Here is a 20,357-nt window from a genome sequence, read left to right on the forward strand (position 1 = left end):
ACTGACCAGCATACGTACATATAGTTCTCAGGAGCCCTTGACCCCATAACCTCGCCACATTGTCTTCTCTAGATAGCATTTTGGCTGCAAGTGACAGACACTCAGTCCCAGCTAACATAAGCTAAAGATTGAGTGTATTAGCTTGTGCTACAGAAAAGCAAAAAATGGTTCAAGAAGTTCAGATGGCATCAAGGTGTGTTTCCTTCCTGGCCATGGCTGTTGGAGGTCTACTTTTAATTCTTCCCTGTGGGGACACAGTTTTAGCCCTGTACCTTTCATTGGGCCCATGAGGCTGTGGGACTGGACTGTCCTAGCCCACTCTCGATGGTATGGACTAGGGCGGGCAGAGCCCCACGGAAGCTGCAAAGGGTACATCTGCTTCATCTGGTGGCGATGCACTAATGGATGAGCTTGCTGCACAGTCACTACTTCGTAAAGTTCCCTTTCTTCCGAGGCCTCACATGGGGTACTCCCTTCAGGGCACACCCAGTCACATGCTTTCTGCATGCAGCTCCAAGCCGTGTGTGCAGATAGATAGGCAGAAGTGGAATCTGGTGGTGTGCATGCTGGTGAGGGCAAACAGAAGGCTCCTACAGAGAAGGCTGTTCAGAGCTCTGTCCCATGGGTGGGGCAGTGAGAAAAGAGAGAAGGAACAGGTACGGATGGGAGGAGCCTGGGTCCCTAGGCCATGTTCTGGGTGCTTCCCCCTGGTGCAGCTTTACCTGGGGGAAAGTGGGAGTGAGGCCAAGAGGCTAGCAGGCCACCAAAGGCCTGAAACCAATGCCCTTGCCCTGCTTTTGAGATGCTGGGGACACAGCCTCCCCTTGTAGGGCATTTGGACTAGTGGCACAGTGACTTCAACAACACACCTAAATACAGATGGCAAGGGAGGCATCTAGAATGACTCCAGGTCTCCAACTGGGGTGGGTGACTGTAGGGATAGTGATACCACTCACCAAGACAGGAACTAGGGAGGGGGAGTTGGATCCCTGGTGCTAGATGGTGAATTCCATTGAGAGCATGGCAGTCAGGATAATGGAAGCTCGTGTGGAAGGCTCCAGGGGCCTGTGTGGTACGGAGGTCTTATGCTCCAGAGGGTTAATTGTTGGAATGGTGAGAGGTTAAGTTAGGGGGTTGGCAGGAGTAAGTTGATGAGCTAGCCCAGGGGTCTTCTTGGCAAAGGAAGTGAGCAAGGGGTCTTTGTGCCCAAAGGAGACAGGGTGGGGAGCAGTGGTTGGGAGGTGGAATGGTGCCCAGGGAGGGGATCTTGAATGATGCTGAATGCCCAGAAGTCATCATGGCATCAATGCAGCCTTGTTAGCCTTTGGGGGGCCCTTACTCCCTAGCATCTGCATCATGACACTGGTGACTGATCAGCAGAAGGGCCTTTGTCTGAGTAAAAAGGCAGTTCTTGGAATCAGGGGTCTCTGCTACCCTGTGCCCACCTGTGGCCATCAGGCCCATGCTCAGGGCTGTTGGTGAGGCAGGCTGTGGATGCCCCTGGTGCTGCTGGAGCAGCAGTCAGCCAGTTTCCCGAGTGCCCATGACACCAGAAGCCCACGTGGGTTCTGAGTCCCAAGCAGCTCCTCCTGGTGGGTTTCTCCTCTCCATCTGACTCCTGAACACACATGAAAGTAACAAAGGCAGAGCCTTGCCCTGGTTTGTTGGACCCCCAAACATGTGTTCTCCCCGCTGGCCCACAGGGTGCCATGCTCAGGTCTGCTGGCTCCTTAGAGAAGGGATGCCATGATTAGCTCTCGGGAAAGAGGCACCAAGGTTCCAAGGAGAGAGGCACCAATGAGGCCTGGGCAAGCTCTGAACTGGGTCTGGAATGATATGGAAGCTTAGGGTATAGGGAGAGGGACATGTTCAGACAGGGATCCCCAAAGCCACCTTGTCTCAGCTCTGTTGCACCAAGTGCCACCAGGAACTCCAGCCTCCCTCCCTCAGCTCCTCCCAGTTCACCGGCCCCTCCATGCCTTGATATTCCACATGGACAGCCAGGTTGTTAGTGAGAGCCGTACTTCACAGCATGCTCCCCTGTTCTTCGGCAGCCTCCGGCAGGCAGTGCCCCATTATGCAGATGAAGAAAGTAAGGGCCTAGAAGGTGGGCAGCATCCTTAGCAATGCATGTGAGGCTTCGGACTTGAGTGATGTTAAACCCCCAAAGCCAGCAGACTCCCTTAGACGGGTGAACAGGACTTATCTCAATCCCTGAGAGTTCACAGAACACAACAGATACCTTTTTGTGTGTGCATTTGAAGAGCAGCTGTTCACAAGACTAAATGTTTTGAAAATCAGCAGTTTCTTAAGCAGGTTACCATGGACCAGGGCCGGGCAAGGCTATGCTTGGATAGAATGCACCTACTTTCATGAATGGTTTGACCACAGGCCTAGCCCTGCCCTGCTCTGAGAAAGCCTTGTATTGTCGATCTGTGCTCTCCCTGTCAGACCTCATTCAGAGCTGTTTTGCAGGCAAATGGGTGAAATTTCTTCCAGTTGACATTTGCCTGCCATCCTGTCTCCTCATATTGTTCCTGATAAATCCCTGAGGACGGAGGCCTCTGCAGTCCCAGAGGTGGTGCTGGGGTGGAGGGGCTGGGTTTCGACATGGCCCAGTTTCTCCTGAGCTGGGAGCCCACTAAGTGTTTGGTGAGATCTGCCCTCAGAACGCACAGTGGTCCTTGTCCAGGGACCTGCAACCAAATGAGGAGGGGACAGAGAGGGATGAGTTATGAAGAAACTGCTCAGCCTATTTACGACCCGAAACGTGAGAGCCTTGCCTCTGCTGTAGGTGGAGAGGGCAAGGCTCTCGGGGTCAGGGCTCTGCTTCTAGGATGACTCAGCTGCCCCACCTGGCTCAGGCCACCTGGACCCCACCTGACCTCCTCCAGGACACCTGTCCACATAGACCTGTGAGCCTTGGACAGGCTTGCAGCTCAGAACAGCTGTCCCTACTGAGCCTGATGCTTCCCCAACCAAGGAGGCCTGCTGGGCCTGCCAGCAATGGGCTGTAGCCAGGAACAGGCCCTCCTGGGAGTCACATGATGGTGGGGTGCTGCTTCAAGGCAATACAAAGGAGGGTGCAATAAAACCTGTGTCCTCAGGCGCTCCTGCTTCAGGGGCAGCGCCCAGTGAGAAACAGCAGAGTAGGGCCGGTGTGAAGGACAACAGAGGTGCCAGCAGAGCGCCCATGGAAAGACATGGCCTCCCAGGGCGCACCCTGCAGGGGCAGGTCTGAACTGGGAAAGGAGAGGCCCACGCCTCCGGAGAATGGAGAACCAGAGATTAAAACAAGGAGGGCAAGGCAGCGGGATGGAGGGCAGAAGCAAAGGTCTGACTTCATGTCATTCCTGAGAGAGAACATTGGGACAGCTGGGACTGAAGCAGCAAGCAGTCAGAGAACTGACCCGAGGCAGAATGCCCATTTAGAGCCTGGCTGTCCTCAAGAACACAAGTCCATTGTTTTTATTTTTCATATGTTTTTATTGATTTCAGAGAGAGGAAGGGAAAGATATAGAATCATCAATGACGAGAGAGAATCATTGATCGGCTGCCTCCTGTAAGCCCCCTTACTTGGGATTGAGCCCAAAACCAGGGCATGTGCCCTGACCCGGAATTGAACCATGAACTCCTGGGCCATACCAGCTGGGCCAAAAGTCCATATTTAAAGTCCTGCAATTACACACATCCATGTCAAAAAGTTTTCACATACAAGAATGGAGAGACATCCTATAAGCATTGGAGGAATCAGGTGGTCACCCCACTGTACCCTAGTTGTTGGCTGTCCCTGTGACTCTGCCCAGTGAGCGGATCCATGATCTGAGGAGCCTATCTGTCTCCATGTGCCGAGAAGAAACCCCATGTGCCTTCCTTCAGTAAGAAATCTCTAAGACCTCGTTCGGGCTGTGTGGACATGAACAGAACCGTGTCCTCAAGGGCGAGAATGGAACCGCGTGTTGCTGGGGCAGAGCCTGGCCTCACAGCCTGCCGGGCTGTCCTGCTCCCTCCTTCCTGGAAATGGGAAGGTCGCTTCTCCCGCACACCCTTTACCTTCCGAGTCGCAAACCTTTGAGTTGGCATGGCATGGCTTCTGTAGTTTATAAATCGTCGTTTTTATACGAGCTCTGGGCCTGAGTCTTATTAGTCTTAGCTAAACACAGTCACTTCACTCCCCTCGTTAGTGATGGGTTAGGGGTGGGCTTTGACACAGTGGAGAAGGAGAAAGCTGATGTGTGTGAACAACAGACCTGAGATGACAGCCACTGTGCTGCTTTGGTGCCGGGGAAGGAGGGGCGATCTGGCTGGGGTGGCTTCATTGATGGTACAGCAGCACCGGAAGTGCCACCTTCAGATTCTTAGTGTGACCGTAAATCCTGGTGTCTTATACTTCCTGAGCAGCTGAGTATTCTGTTCCTTTATGTTCGTAACTGTCTGAGTTATCTCTAAATAATAATGGTGCAGTAGACGAGTGGGTAAAAAACTGTGGTACATTTACACAGTGGGATTCTACTTAGCCATAAAAAAAAGAAGGAAATCTTGCCTTTTGTGACAGCATGGAGGGACCTGGAGAGTATTATGCTAAGTGAAATAAGCCAGTCAGAGAAAGACAAGTACCATATGATCTCACTTATATGTGGAATCTAATGAACAAAATAAAGAAACAAACAAAATGGAAACAGACTCATAGATACAGAGAACAGACTAATGGATGGTGGTTTGGGGAGGTGGGTGAAACAGGTGAAGGGATTAAGCAAAAACAAACAAACAAACAAAAAACAACTTCATAGACACAGACAACAGTGAGGTGATTACCAGAGGGAAAGACGGGTGGGTGGAGGTAGGAGAGGGTAAAGGGCGGATAAATGGTGATGGAAAGAGACTTGCTTTTGGGTGGTGAACACACATTATACAGATGATGTATTATATAGACTTGTACACCTGAAACTGTATAAATTTATTAACCAATGTTACCCCTAGAGATTCAATAAAAATTTTTGTTTCCTATTTTAAAAAAGAAAAAATTAAGTTTTTGTAGGTTCTAAACCTCCTTTGAAAAATGAAGAAAGAAAAAAATAATAAAGTATCCCAAAATACTGTAGTGGATATCTCTAGGAAGTGAGATTCTCAACAGTTTTCTTTTTTAGACAGTTCCATAGTATTCTAGTTTTCTCCACTGTGCATGCATTAGTTTTTAAATCAGAAAAACAACTTTGTGTGAGAAAGTAGCTATAATGTGTATAATTACATGGTCATAATCGGGCCAGAATTGCCCTGGGAGGCGGTGAGAGTGTCAGCACCACAGTCCTCTAGCTGGCTGCTCCTCTCCCCCAGGGCAAGAGCCCACTTCCCACAGCCCTAGACTCCCTGCGGCCCCCTGGTTCTCTCTGAGGAGGTACTGGAAGCGGAGGTGCGTGAGGAACCTGCTGCCAAGCCATGGTGGTGAGCGAGTGAGCCCTCTCCCTCCCCTGTGCACTGGGACGAGCCCCAGGCCTGCCTGCTCTCTGTCCCACAGGCCCCGCAGGCTGGAGCCCGTGTGCTCAGAGCTGCAGGCTCAGATCCTTCACTGCTACCGAGACCACCTGCATGAGGTGCTCCTGTGCTCGGACCTGGTCAAAGCTTACCAGCACTGCGTGAGTGCCGCCCACAAGGTAAAGCCTGGGGCTTCTGGGCTCTGGGGGCGTGGGGGCGGGCACTGCAGTGCTGACAGCTGTCTGCATCTCTGTCTGCTGCATCAGGCATTCCAACCTCAAGGTCTCTGCCTTTCACACCGGGAGGGACTCATAGGCCTTAGATGCCCGCAGGCGCCTCCTGGTTCAGATGTCCTGCCCGGCTGTTCCCACAGGGCTCTTGGAAATCTAGACTAGGAAAAGGGCCCTGTGGGCATTGGGCCCCACTAGGCCAAGTCCAGGGGCAGCACTGGGCAAAGTCAGGGGGCCAGTTAAGAGCATGTGTATGCCACCCATTTCTTACCTTTGAGCACTTGGGGTTGGGAGCACCGAGGAGGGCCCATGGCATAGGGTGGAGATCATGGAAAAGGTAGGTAAGCCCTGTGGATGGAGAAGAGCCTTGGGGTTCTGGAGGTGGAGACGCAGGTGTGACCTGCCTCAGAGGAGGAGGGGACTGAGGGTACCCCACTGCCCACCCCACTCCGGTGGTGGTCTGAAGGGGCATGCAGGACCCAGCCTTTGTGAGAGGGAAGGGGTAACAGTGGGTCCAGGTCTCAAGGACCTGTGGCTGTCCTAGACATTTGAGGTGGGCAGCACCTCTCCCGAGACATGGTCCTAGGGCCTTGTCCTCCTTTTCTGATTCTCCCAACCAGTTCCCTTCCCCTCCTCGCACCTCCCCAGTTCCTGTCCCTCTTCTAGACCATTCCATCCCCTTCCCAAGTGCACTGCTCCAGACTGGACCCGGCCCCTTCACACCCTGACATAGCTCCCCCACACACGTACCTAGGAACACTTCGGTTCAGAATCGCCAGAGGGCTGGTGTGTTTGTTAAAAGAGCTGTGGGGTGGGGCCTTTTTCCTGTGGAAAAGCCTCTTTTGCCCAAGTAGGAGACAAGCTGCTGTGAGTTCTGGTGGTAGAAAACCTAAGATCAGAAGTCAAGGGTTTCTCTGTGCTCAACAGCCTTATCTCACTAGAGCCCTTCTCACTTTTCTATCAGCCTGTTCCAGGCTCTACCCAGCTCATACCTGCCCAGTGTAGCATTGAGACAAAGGGAACCCATCAGCAGGTCCGCACGGGATCAGGTGGGGGCAACGCCTGGATAGGTGGTTGTTTCCTCTCCCCTGTGGAGCATGGAAAGCTGTTTGCTCATCTTCAAGTTTAGCAGAAAAGACAGCCAACCATTGCTGCAGCCCTGTTGAGGGCAGGATCCTGGAGCTGGGCGGCTTGCTAGACCACACTGGGGCCATGGAACCGAAGGAAGGCTCTCCCGTGCCCTGTGCATCTGCCGAGGTCTTTGTGAAAGTCTGCACAGAGTGCCTTTCCCCTGGCAGGCCCTTCCAAGCCCCTGCTCACCACATAACGAAGGTTATTTGTACCAAGGGAAAGACCTGGGACTGAGGCAGCTCCCCTGGCTTCCCAGCAGAGCCCTATCTCCGTCCTCCCTCTCTCATCCAGACCCCCCCCCCCCTCTTCCCCCCACACCAAGGCCAAGGTATGATCACAAAGGAAGGCAGATTGCATTTAACCAGCGTGCTCTCTGTAGCTCTAGCCTGCCCAAGAGAGACTGGGGCACTGCCAGGCCTGGCTCCCTCTTTCCCACACCTGTGCCTCCCCTCCCCCCAGAAAAGCATATTCAACCTGACTCCAGAAGGGCCTCAGCACCAGACCCTCCGATTGTGCTCTGCGTGGGAAAGGCAGCCGGTGCCAGAGAAACTCAAACTGCCCTTGCCAGCCTCCACCGCAGAGGAGCCTGGCAGAGCTGGCGATGGAGTTCAAGGCTCTAATAGTGATTTGCTTCTAGAAGCGGCCAGGTGGCAGTGTCTCTGGCAGAGGGAGTAGGAACAGGACAGAGGCCCACCTTGCTGGGAGTTGTGCAGGAGGCACCTCTCAGAGCATGGGCAAGCTCCTGCCTGTGCAGCACCTGCCCAGCCTGGTGGCGGCAGCGCGTGTGTGGATGTGGACAGCAGGTGAAAGCCTGAGTCCAGGACATGCTCTCCGAGTGGTTTCACGTAGGCAGTTCTGAGAGAACAGAGGGGAGACCTGGTGGGGCTGAGGAGAACTGAGCTGAGGCCCGTCTATCTTCAGGGCGGCAGGTCAGGTGAGTGGAGGGTCCATGTTAGCTGGTCCTTGCAGCACGTGCTGAGTGAGAACTGTGCGTGGAGGTGAAGAGGCCAGTTCCAGGCTGCAGGACCAGCTGGGCAGGACTGGTTCTGTTAAACGCCCTCTTGGAGCCTAGGCCTGGGGTGCGCAGGGTTCCTGGGAGAAGAGGGCCATGCCTGAACTCTGACCTGTTTTCCTTTGTAGGGGTGAGAAGCAGCCATCATTCCTGGCCCTGGCAGTGACTTGGAGCCCTGAAGAGAGACCAATTATGGGACCACAGCCTCCAGACCCCCCTACCACAGCCATCTTCTGTCAGGTGCCCATGATGCTTAAGAAATGAAGGATGTGCTACTGTCCGAAAACAAATAAAGCAGCTGTCTGTGTTTTCAGTCACTTCTACAGCTGGCAGACAGTCATTGGTGTCTCCTCTGTGCAGCCCTGTTCTGGGCCCAGCAATGTAGGCTGACAAGACAGGCTGCACACCTCGAGGAGCACCCAGCTTAGCAGGGGAGACACGTGGGGCCCATAATTCTGCTGTGGCCACAGGGGCAGGTAGGAGATTATATGAGGGAAATGGTTCTTTCTAGGGACAGAGCCAGGACAACAGGCCAGCTTCCCGACAGGCTCTGCCTGAGCTCCATTTCTGAAGCTGGTGGATGACTGCAGGGCAAGCCAGAGGAGGCTTAGAGCGGGATCCCAGATGCGGGCTCAGGGGAGCTCAGACTGCGCGCAGCTGGGTGTTTGCAGAGAGCAAAGTGGGGGCGGGGGGTGCAGGGGGTGGATGCCAAGCTGAACTGCTGGGGGGTCTCTAGCAGGGAGCAGCACTGTTCAGTCCCTCCCTTTGAGAGATGCCACCCACACTCCCAGAGGAGGGTTGGCCCAAGTGGGGCAGGCCACCTGAAGGTATGAGAAGCCAGAGAGAGGCTGGTGGGGTGAGCCAGGGGAGCTAAAATGACAGGACTCTGGTTTTGATCAAGGATGATTTCCAAATTTCTGGCTTGGGTGCTGTTGATTCTACAGACTGAAATGAGGGACACGGGGACTGAAGGGGGCAGATGACAGCTGGGTTTGAGATGTGCTGTACTCAAGTTGATGTCCGAACACTGGCCTGCTAGTCCTTGACCTTTGGCAGGGCCCTAGGCTGAGGCGCCTTGAGCACCCAGGGCTGCACTCTGTGAGGCAGAAAGAGGAATTTGGGGCGGGGCTTCTGCTCTGCTGACCACTCTGCCGGTGACCTTGGATTTCCTGCTAAAGTTTGTTTGGAGAGCCCCCGGCCATCTGGAGCTAAGAGACTGCAATCTTAACTTAGGCTTTGCAGCCCAAACATCTCTGCTCACCCTAGATGCTCATACACAAAGCTCCAGTGGGCAGTTGAGGCTTGGCAGTGTCCTGTTATCTGAGCAAGTCCCATGAAGCAGTTTTATTCAGCCAGGCTACATAGTGGCGGCCCCCTCTAGAAGTTCTGGGTTCATTTACCAAACCACACAGAGGTGAGTGGTCAGAGCCTGAGCCCCTCCCAGCCGACTCCTGGCAGCCCAGGGAGGGGCTGGCCCTCTGCAAGGTCAGCCTGCTGGAGTCACAGGTCACCTGGCTGGTTATCTTAAGTGACATCAGAGCCATCATTCAGCCAAAAACTGCTGAGGCCCTTCTGAGACTCCCTTTGAAGCCTCTGGTGTCCAACTTCCAAATCTCACAGGAATAATTCCAAACTCCATCCTCCTACCCAGGAGTCGTTTGGGAGCAGCTGTGTGTACACCTGGGTCTGTGTGTACCTGTCCATCTGTGTGTGCGTGTGCGTGTGTGTGTATGCCTTTATGTGTGTGCACATGTGTATGTGTACACACTGGGCTATGTGCACAGTCCACACGCACCTGTTTATCTGTGCATATGTGTTTAAGTGCCTTTGTATGTGTGCACAGGCAGCCAGCCATGTTCACCACCTGTTAATGCTCCCAGCCTCTCTCTACTTGGATCTTAGCCCATTTCCTCTAGAGCAGTGGTTCTCAACCTTCTGCCCCTTTAAATACAGTTCCTCATGTTGTGACCCAACCATAAAATTATTTTCATTGCTACTTCATAACTGTAATGTTGCTACTGTTATGAATCGTAATGTAAATATCTGATATGCAGGATGGTCTTAGGCGACCCCTGTGAAGGAGTCGTTCGACCGCCAAAGGGGTCGCGACCCACAGGTTGAGAACCGCTGCTCAGAGCTAGAACTGAGCTTCCCTTGCCTGATGTCCACCTCTCCCCTACTGGGGATTTGAGGTATGTGTGTCCAGAGCCATCTGTATCATTGTGTTGGAGTGTCTGTGTGTGTGTGGGGGGGGGGTGCATGTGCTCAGGGTGCAGGCTTTGTGTGCATATGTGTATGTACCTATACATGACTCCCTTATGTGTGGACCTATGTCTCCAGTCCCTCCACATGGCCAAACCTCACAGAAAGTCAGGCCTGAGAGAGCATTGTGTGGGGGAGGGGGGTGTTCAGCAGGGTGTGGACCTGGAGTCAGACATTCACATTCCTGGGCTCAGGTCCCAGCTGCATGACTACTGAAAGGGAGTGTTAATATCCATCCCGCCTGGTTGTGGGGGATTAAATATGATGATGCTGGCTGTGGCATATGGGATCCAACCAGGACACTAGAAAACACTGTAATTATTTAAACATAGGAAATTCAATGCAGGGAGCTGATCACAAAGGAGATGGAGGAGCTGAAACCCCAAATGGGATGGTGTTATAACCCAGGAATTAGTAACAGTGGGAAGATTCTGTCACCTCTGGTCTAGAGGGACAAAGGGAAGAGGCAGGATGCCCAGTAGAAGCTGGCACCCCAGGGGTTGGGGCCACCAAGGGGACACAGCTGCTGCAAGAGGTGTTGCCTATGGGCTCTCCCCTCCTCCCACCCTCCAGCCTCCATTCATTTAGCCACTCTCCTTGGCTGAACCTAGCAGAGATTGGAGGGCAAGGCAGCCCCGGAGCTGCCCCTTGCATGGAGGAGTGGCGCAAGGCCCAGGACCACATGCAGATCAGCAGGAAGCACATCAGCATGACCTTTAGGGTGTACTGAGCGGGCATGTGTGCCTGTGCTTGGGTGGGTGTGAGTAGCGGGTGCCAGTGGCAGCATGTGCACACACCTGTGTGCATTTTCAGCTTGTATTGGCACATGGTGGCCAACTATCAATCAGCCCCCGCAGACACTTATCCACGTGCCAGGCACTCTCCCACACCTGTCTCCCACGGGCCTGCAGAATAGTGACGCAGTTACTGCCACACTTTACAGATCTCAGTGCTGGTGCTGCACCTCCTTTTGGAAGCAGAGTCCCTGGTTATGTGCTGGGCCAGGCTCCCAGGACCCAGCTGACGGGCTCCCCTCTCTGGGCTCCCCAAGTGGGGAGTGTGGCCCCTGGCAGAAGAAATGGCCAGAGTTCATTCCTTCCAATGTCATTATTGAGCTGAGGAGGCCCAGCAGTGCCAGGGCAGGATCTGAGCCCTGGGGCAGGCCCTCCTTTGAGGCACCGATTCCTTCCCATTGGGAGGAAGGGGCCCTGCCTCACACGCACGCTGCCATCTCACCTACCCATGACCGCTGCTGTCCCTCCCTAATGCGGGCACAGCCTCGGACATTTCGAGTCATTGCAGGTGGCTGGAATGGGGGGTGAGAGCAGGGCGTGGAGGGAATGTCCGAAGTGCACTGGGCACAGGAGGGAGCAGTGTCACTGCAGATATGGAGAGGGCCCTGCCCTGTGGCGCTGCCGGAGGAGGTGACTCGTGGCCTCTTAGGAGGACACACTTGGTTAAATGCAGCAAAAACCTTTTGAAGTGCACAAACTCACACAAAAACAACAACACCCCTCCGCCCAATCTATCTGTAGTTTCTTACAAAAGACATCACCTCAATGCTGAGGGCATGGGTTGGTTGAGAATAGAAAAATTGAAAAAGATACACCTGCAAACTCTGAGGAAGCTGGAATGGTCATGTTCCTATCAGACAAGGTGGACATCAAGACAAGGAGTGCTGTGAGCAACAGAGGGCCCAAACAGTAACAGGGACAGCTGGCAGGGAGAGTTAAAAACCGACTGCGTGTGCCCCTGGTGCAAGAGTGAAATGCTCGGAGCAAGACTGACAGGGCAGAAAGGAGCTTTGAGAACATGCACCCCTCCGCCTAGCCAAGGCCAGCCACTGGCTCGTAGGAAATCAGTGCACAGGTCCTGTGTCCTGGGCTGTTGGCCCTGCCCCTGCTCGGCCTCTGCCGTGCCCGCCAGGCATCATGACTTGGGGTGTCGGAGCAGCGCAGTTGCTGAGCCTCAGCCTGTTTCCTCATCTCTACAAGGGAGACTGTCACAGGTGCCATCTCCTAGGGCTGTGGTTGGCAAACTGCGGCTCGGTAAACCGTGGCTCGCGAGCCACATGCGGCTCTTTGGCCTCTTGAGTGTGGCTCTTCCACAAAATACCGGCTCTTCCACAAAATACCGACTTCTGCGCATGGGCCACAAAGTTTCAATCGCACTGTACGTGCGCGCCCGCACGTGGTATTTTGTGGAAGAGCCACACTCAAGGGGCCAAAGAGCTGCATGTGGCTCGCGAGCCGCGGTTTGCTGACCACAGTCCTAGGGAGTGGTGAGGACAGGTGTCCCTGGTTCAGTGCTCATTAGGGTGATGGCAGGAGGCCTGCCACTCACATCCCCTTCAGGACTGGGCTAGACAGCCCTTGACCCTGAGTTCTCTCTCTCTGGAAAGTGCCTTTGATCAGGAGCCACTTCACTAACGCCACACTCCAGGGGCAGCGGCTACATTTGATTATTGCCAGGGTGTCCAGGCCAGAAAGCTGAGCAGGGCCTCAGGGAGACTGCTTGGCAGCTCAGCTTGTCCCCTTGCTCTCTGCTCCCTCCCCTTACATGGGAGTGTTGACCTCAAGGGCACCCCTTAATACATGTCCTGCAGGCTCATCTCTGCCTCAGACTTGGCTTCTCTGTTCCTGTTACTATGTCCTAGTGACTGTGAAGACCAGGGCAACACCTGATCCACGCTCACTGGGCTTCTAGTGTAGCAGGAGAGCCGACATTGGAGCTCAGTTGTGAGCAGGCCCCTATGGAGAGGCCCCGGGAGCTCTGGCCCAGGGCACCCAGGCTGTGGGGTCAGGGAGGGCTTCTCTGAGTTGAGGCTTATTCTGGTATCTGAGACTGAATCAGAGTTGGCCAGGTAAAGTGACTGCTTTATTTATCACAGTGTTTATTACAAGGGCAAAGTACTAGAAACAGCCTATATGTCCAACAATAGGGGATACATTAAACAAAATGTGGTACATCCATAAGATAGCTCTGCAGCCACTAACAACAGTGACATGGAGTTAGTTATTAACATGGAACTCCATACACTCTATTTTAAGAAAATAAGTAGTATATTCTGTCTGACCCATTCTTTGGATGAAAACATATCACCTAGACATATGCAAAAATATACATACACACAAAGAAAAAGGCCAGAAGGTTATACACCTAAATGTTATAGTGCTTTTCTCTAGGGCAGCAGTTCTCAACCTGTGGGTCGCGACCCCTTTGGGGGTTGAACGACCCTTTCACAGGGGTCACCTAAGACCATCGGAAAACACACATATAATTACATATTGTTTTTGTGATTAATCACTATGCTTTAATTATGTTCAATTTGTAACAATGAAATTGGGGGTCACCACAACGTGAGGAACTGTATTAAAGGGTCGCGGCACTAGGAAGGTTGAGAACCACTGCTCTAGGGACAGGATTATGGCTATGTTTTGTTGTGTGTGTGTGTACACACACACACACACACACACACACAACTATATTTTCTGTTGTTTAAAATTGACATGGACATTTTTATAAAATAGCCCCCAGGCTCAACTTTTCCTGAATGCGCTTGATGGGTGCAGCCCTCCATGCCTGGGCCCCGGTCAAGGATGCCCAGGGTCCTGTCTTCACTAGGGCCACCTGGCCCAATGGTTGCCTCTGGGCAGCGTCTGGATCTCCTTGAATAAGGAGCTTTTCCACCCACTAAACAGGGTCAGTGAAGTTAGGAGAGGAACAAGGCAGGGCCCAAAGTGCGCCAGGAGAGCGGGCCCCAGGGATCCCCTTAGTCATTCCTCTTTTGCACAACAGGCATTGGCATTGAATGCTTGCCATGTGCAGTCATGGTTCTAGTGCTGGAGGTGCAGCATTGAGCAGAACAGAGCTGTCCCCAGGTTCTTAGAGATCCGCAAGGGAGACAGACAAGATAAAATCAATGCTCCAAGATGTTTTGCAATGGGGGAAAGTTGGGGCCCAGGAGTGCCAGAGGTGGAGGTTGCCATGCCCAGTGAGGACAGGTCACCTATACCCCCACTCCCTGGGGGTTCCCACGCCCAGACAAGGCAGCTGCCAGCCTCTCTGTGGCCCTGGGACCAGCACAGCCAAACCCAGGTTGCTCTTAAGGAAAAACACTTCCACTTCATACCTGATAACCTGCCTCATTAAATTTAATGGGCCAGTTATTCCCGTTAAATAAACATCAACTAATTATAAAAAACACATTTGCTGAAGTTTGACTACGGAATGAAGAAACCAATTACATGGTTATTCAGCCTCAAAACACATACAGCAATGAAAGGTGCAGACCACAGCAGGGGCAGGGGGGCTGGTGGAGCACCTGGAATTCAGAGTCCCCATCTCTCCCCACTTCCTGTCCAGAGCTCAGTGGGCCTCAGGAAAGTCAGCATCTCGGAGAGCTGGGCAGACTGCAACCCAGACAGGCTGACTCCGGCCCTGCCTCAGTCAGGACCCTTTTAGCGCAGGTGACAGAACCCTACAAATGGACTTAAGCAAAAAGAGTGTGTTGGCTCATGTGATTGAAAAGTCAAGAAGGAAGCCTCAGCATGGGTGGACCTGAGAACGTAAACAGTGATGGGTACCTGGTCTCTCCTCCTGTCTCTTCACTCTGTCCTCTCTGTGGTCTTCATTCTTGGGCTCCATGAAGTGCCCCAATGATTCATGCCTTGTAGAGTTTCTCTTTCCCTCTAGCTCCAGCTTGGGGTTTAAAGGCAGGTAATAAATCGCTCTAGAGCTGACAAAGTGATATCAGGAACCTCTCAGGGGAGGCCAATAAACATACAAAAAAAAATGTTTCACATCCTTACGACTCATCAAGGAAATGCAAAATAAAGCCATAAAGAAATACTTCTACACACCCATCCACTGGCTGAACTTCCAAGGACAGACAACACCAGGTGCTGGTGAGCATGAGCAACATGCGGGCCCTCATACACTGCTGCTAGGAGTGCAGAATAATTACACTACTTTGAAAAATGGTTTGTTAGTTTCCTATAAAGTTAAACATCCACCTACACTCCAATGCAGCAAATTTACTCCTGTGTCGATACCTAAGAGAATGAATATGCGCGGTGTCTAGATGGTACATACAGAAATGTTCATATCTCTCTATATAAAAACCTAGGCGACCGTTTGACCATCTGACCAGTAGCTATGATGTGCACTGACCACCAGGGGGCAGACGCTCAATGCAGGAGCTGCCGAGCTGCGGTGACTTGGCAGCCGTGCTTCTCGGGTGATGCACCCAGAACCAGAAAGAAAGGAGCCTGATTCTGGGGTGTGTCACCTGAGAACCACTCTCTTGCAATACATGTCCTGCAGGCTCACCTGGGATAGGGGTGGGGTTGGGGGGGGGGGGTGTCAGAGAGCCAGTTTCAGCCCGATCTCCACAGGCCAGGCCAAGGGACCCCACCAGTGCACGAATCTGTGCAACAGGCCTCTAGTGGCTTTATAACAGCCTAAGTGTCCACAGACAGTAGAATGGGTAGGTTGCTGTTTATTCATACAACAAAATACTACCTAGCAATGAAAAGAACAAACTAGAGCTCCCATAATGACAAAGATGACTCTCATATCTCATGGAGCAAGGAAAGCCAGATTGAGAGGAGTCCACACTTCCCAGCTTCCTAATAAATGACCACAAACCAGCTGCTTACACCCACATGGTCCTAGGTCAGCCCTGCTCGGGGCTCACAAGGAAATAGCCGGGGCGTAGTCAGACTGGGCTCCTCTCACAAGTTCCCCTGGCTGCAGGCAGAGCTTCTTCCCTTTGGCGGTTGCACAAAGGCTACCCCAGCCCCCCCCGCCACATGACTCGCAGGCCCTCTCTCAACAGGGCATGGACTACTTCAAAGCCAGTGAAGGCATCTCATATGACCATGAGAGAGAGGTCCCTGACCTTTGCCCAGGCCTATTGGTTCGAAGTGAGTCACGCACTTTTGGGGAGAGTTGCACAAAAGTGTGACTCCCTGGAGGACAGGCCTGCTGGAGTCTATTTCTACCAAGTTTAAGAGTGACAGGGCAGTATCTTGAGGTAGCTCTTGTGGGATGATCTCCAAAAATCTGTTAGTAACAGAAAAGAAAAAAAAAAATGAAGGAGCAGGGTATGCAGTTTGTATCTTTGGAGAAAACAGAAAGGCAAGAATATCCATGGAATGCCCTGCGTGGTGGCTCGGTTGGTTGAAGCGTCATCCTGTACACCAACAGATTTCGGGTTCGATTCCCAGTCAGGGCACATATCCAGGTTTTGAGTTCGATCCCTGGCCAGGGCATGTATGAGAGGCAACCGACCAATGTTTCTCTCTTTCTCTGTGCTCTCTCTCTGTCTCTCCCTTCCTCTCTCTCTCTCTCTAATCAATAAGCATACCCTTGGTTGAGGATTAAAAAAAGAGTATCTGTAGGTGTCTGCATTTGCGTGTAGCAGAGTATCGTCTCTGAGCGGAGAGGCCAGCAGGAGACTGAGTTTTCATTGTGTACCCTTTTGTACACTACTTGGATATTTGTTTATCATGAGCATATATTTTAATAATTAAAAGGCCTGTTTTTATTGTTAATTAAAAAAAAAGGTCAGACCTCTTGGGAGGTAAAGGGGTCTGGAGACTGCAGCAGCTGCAACACCAGTGGGGTTGCCTCCACCTAACCCCCACCTTGCCGTGGAGAGGTGAGGGCTCAATTACCTGAATTGTGGTGGTCAGACTCAAGGACTACAGCATGCTCAGCGTGACCCTGGGCTATGTCACTTTCTTCTTTTTTAAAAAATATTTTTATTGATTTCAGAGAGGAAGGGAGAGGGATAGAGAGATAGAAACATCAATGATGAGAGAGAATCATTGATTGGCTGCCTCCTGCACGTTCCACACCAGGGATCAAGCCCGCTACCCTGGCATATGCCCTGACCAGGAATCGAACCGTGACCTCCTGGTTAATAGGTTGGTGCTCAACCACTGAGCCATGCCGCCCCAGCCACCTTACTTCTTCATGCCTGATCCCAATCAGTCTAGAAAGCCACCAGGATCTTCACCAGCAGGTAGGGAGAGAACACTTGAGAATGTACACAGAGGAAGGTGGAGCCAAGAAATGGATGCCTGATGACATCATTGGGCCCTTAAGCAAGACCTCCCTGGACTTTCCAGAGAAGCAAGTCAGTGAATGTCCCTTTAGATGAAGCAAAGTTAGGTTTTTGTTGAGCCTGTTCCTATTCATTGTTCATGTCCCATCCACTAGGATTGGCTGTTAAATATTTTGCATGTTACCCCTGGTGTTTGTCCTTCCTGCACTAGAGGGGTTTCCAGTGAGTGGGACTTGAGCCAGGTGCCATGTGTTCAGGTCCCAGCCTCTCACTGGCCTTGCTCTGCTGCCCCCTCTTCCTGTGGGGCCGGGGCCTGTGCCCTCAGGGCTGATGCCCAGGATGACCAGTTGCATGGCTAGCTGTGGCCTTACCCATCAAAGAAACAGGAGAGAAGGGCTGGTCTCATCCACTCCCTACACATTCCTTGTCAGGGACCCCATGACACCTCTGCTTCTGACCTGCTGGAGACGCAGGCCCAGAAATGGGGACATCAGGGCCCATGAGCCCAGGGCAGCTCCTGACCAGGCAGGTGGGTGGGTGCTTCGGGACAGTCTTCCCTGAAAAGGAGGGGCCTGTGCTGGGGCTGGTCAGGAGAGATCAGCAGGGTGACTTCCTGGGGACAGAGGAAAGTAACATCACGTGCAAAGCTCATGGTAAAGAAGGGAAATCACAAAGATCCCTATGAGGAAGCATGGAGAAGGCATGACGAGGGAGCGGAGGGGGCCACTGGCAAAGCCAGGGCTACTGCAGAGGCCTGGCTGGTGGTGGTCAAACTCGGACTTCAGTATATCCCCTGGGCTCCGCCACTTACTTCTTCATGCCTCAGTTTCCTTATCGGTAAAAAGGGGACAGGCGTCGCCCCTCTCTGCCCTGTGATAATGAGCCGAATGAGGTGCCTCAGGGAGAGCTCTCTGCCTGGGGGATGCCCCGTGTTTTCTCTGGTCCTCACAGGGACCCCAGAGCAGGTGCTATTTGCCGCAGGATTCAGAAAAGGCACTGAGGGTGGAGGTATGACTAGAGCGGAGCCCAGAGGGACTGGGCCTGTGTTTCTGCCTTGGAACCCAGGGAGGGTTTTCCCAGGAGGGGTGTCACAGAAGGGGACACAGAAATTCCAATTTCCTTTTTCATCTCCACTCCCACCCTTAAACCCACCCACATCCATATGCAGGCAATGCACAGTCACAGTCACAATGCGCATGGGGCTGAGCACAGCCAGGAGGTTCTGAAAGCTCCGTGGGAATGGCTGGGAGAGGGCCTGTCCCAGTCCAGGCCTCAGATACTGTGGACAGAGACAAGCTTTCCCTGTTGTACCCTCAGAATTCCCCACCAAAACCATGAGAGAATAAATGGTTGCTGGTTTTTGTTTCTTTTCTTTTTTCTTTTTTTTTTTAAGATTTTATTGATTTTTTTTTTTTAAGAGAGAAGAAGGGAGGAGAGAGAGAGAGAGAAACATCGATATGAAAGCAAAACATTGATCTATCAGCTGCCCCTCATCCCCCTTCCCCCAGGGATAGAGCCCACAGCCCAGCATCTGCCCTGACCAGGAATCAAACCATGGTCAGTGCATGGGACAACATCCAGCCAACTGAGTCACACCAGCCAGGGCTATGGTTGCTGTTTTAAGCCATTACATGTTGGGGTGATTTGTTATGCAGCAATAGGTAGCGAACACTTCCCACAACCCTTATAGACTGTCTACCTTGGACAGCTTTAGAGCAGAAGTCCATCATAATGTAGAAAGATGAGGTCACTGTCTTCATGGGGTGTGCATTCAAGGGGTTATGGATAATAAACAGCTTAGAAAGTATCCGGGGAGGGACATGAAGGGGACCTGATTTATGGGGAGTGGGGGGATGGGGCATCCCAGGATTCTACTGGTGGCCTCAGAGCTGCTTGGATGTTCTACTGGTCTGTGAGCTCAGTGGGGGCCCCAGGCAGAACTATCCTATCCAACCAGCCCAGTCACGGAGGGCAAGGGAACCAAAGAGGCAAGCTCTGCTTCGAGAGGTAGTGCCAGCAACAGAGCTGGGCCTGCTGCAAAAGCAGCAACCACAATACTTTTAAACTTTTTATTTTGAAATAAGTATAATCTATACTTATTTATAATGATGATAATAGCTTCACAGGAAGTTACAGAGACAGTACAGAGAGGTCCCACATATCTTCCTCTAACCTCCCCCAATGGTTATGTCTTATGTAACTATAGTGCATCATGGACAACAGGTCACTGACATTGATACAACGTATGTGCCTAGTTTTGTGTCCTTTATCACACGTAGGTTTGGGTGACCACCCTATGGTCAAGCTAGAATGCTCCCTCCCTCATGCTACCATTTAGCATCACACTCCCTTCCCCCACCATGCCTCACCCCTGGCAAACTCTAATCCATTCTTCATCTCTGCAATTTGTTTTCATTTGGAAAATGTTATATAGTCATACTATTTTCATTTTCTGTGATTATTGATACATTGGGAACTTCTTTATTTTTTGTTTTATTGGTTCCTTTTTTTCTTTGTTTCTTTTTCCTGACTTCCTGTGAGTTACTTGAGTACATTTTACAATTCCATTTTGGTTTACCTACAGTGTTTTGAGAGTATCTGTTGGCATAGATTCGTAAAGTTGCTCTAAGGATTCCAGTCTACATGTGTACTTACCACAGTCTACTGTTTTTAACAGTTTCAGTGATGTGTGGAAATCTTATCTCTACATTCCTTTATCCTCCCCCATGTATAATATGATTATCTGAGATGTTGCCTCTAACTACACTGAAACATGAGGCAGTGGTATAATTGTTGCTTCAACCATCCAGTGTAAATTCAAAAGCTTTAGAGCAGAAGTCCATTGTTCTTTCTTTCTTCCTGGTGTCCCAACATCCCTTCTTTTATCATCTATTGTTTCTGTTTAGAGAACTTTTTTTTTAGCCATCCTGTCAGGGTAGTTCTGCTGGTGACAAATTCTCTTTTCCTTCATATGAGAATGCCTTGACTTCCCTCATTCCCTAAGTGGAATTTTCCCTAGTTATAGAATTCATGAGTGACAATTCTTTTCTTTCAGCACTTAATAATGTCATTCCACTTCCGGCTTCCATGGTTTCTGACCAGAAGTCCACATTATTCAAACTGTTTTCCTTTCTCTCACAGGTAAGAACTGCTCCTCTGTTGCTGCTTTCAAGGTGTT

General features: G+C 51.8%; 1 protein-coding gene across 1 annotated transcript in view; it reads left to right on the top strand.

Moving 5' to 3' along the window:
• Positions 1-8,162, top strand: part of CHCHD6 (coiled-coil-helix-coiled-coil-helix domain containing 6) — a 209,562-nt gene extending 201,400 nt beyond the window's left edge. Inside the window, exons 7-8 of the mRNA XM_070420740.1 lie at positions 5,516-5,651; positions 7,974-8,162. Of these exons, the coding sequence (XP_070276841.1) occupies positions 5,516-5,651; positions 7,974-7,979 (142 nt within the window). The 3' untranslated portion in view covers positions 7,980-8,162. The remainder of the gene's footprint in view (positions 1-5,515; positions 5,652-7,973) is intronic.
• Positions 8,163-20,357: the final 12,195 nt, after the last annotated feature.

Source organism: Myotis yumanensis, unplaced genomic scaffold (assembly GCF_028538775.1).
Source record: "Myotis yumanensis isolate MYYU_CA2020_CCGP unplaced genomic scaffold, mMyoYum1.0.hap1 SCAF_7, whole genome shotgun sequence".
Taxonomy (NCBI): Eukaryota; Metazoa; Chordata; class Mammalia; order Chiroptera; family Vespertilionidae; genus Myotis; species Myotis yumanensis.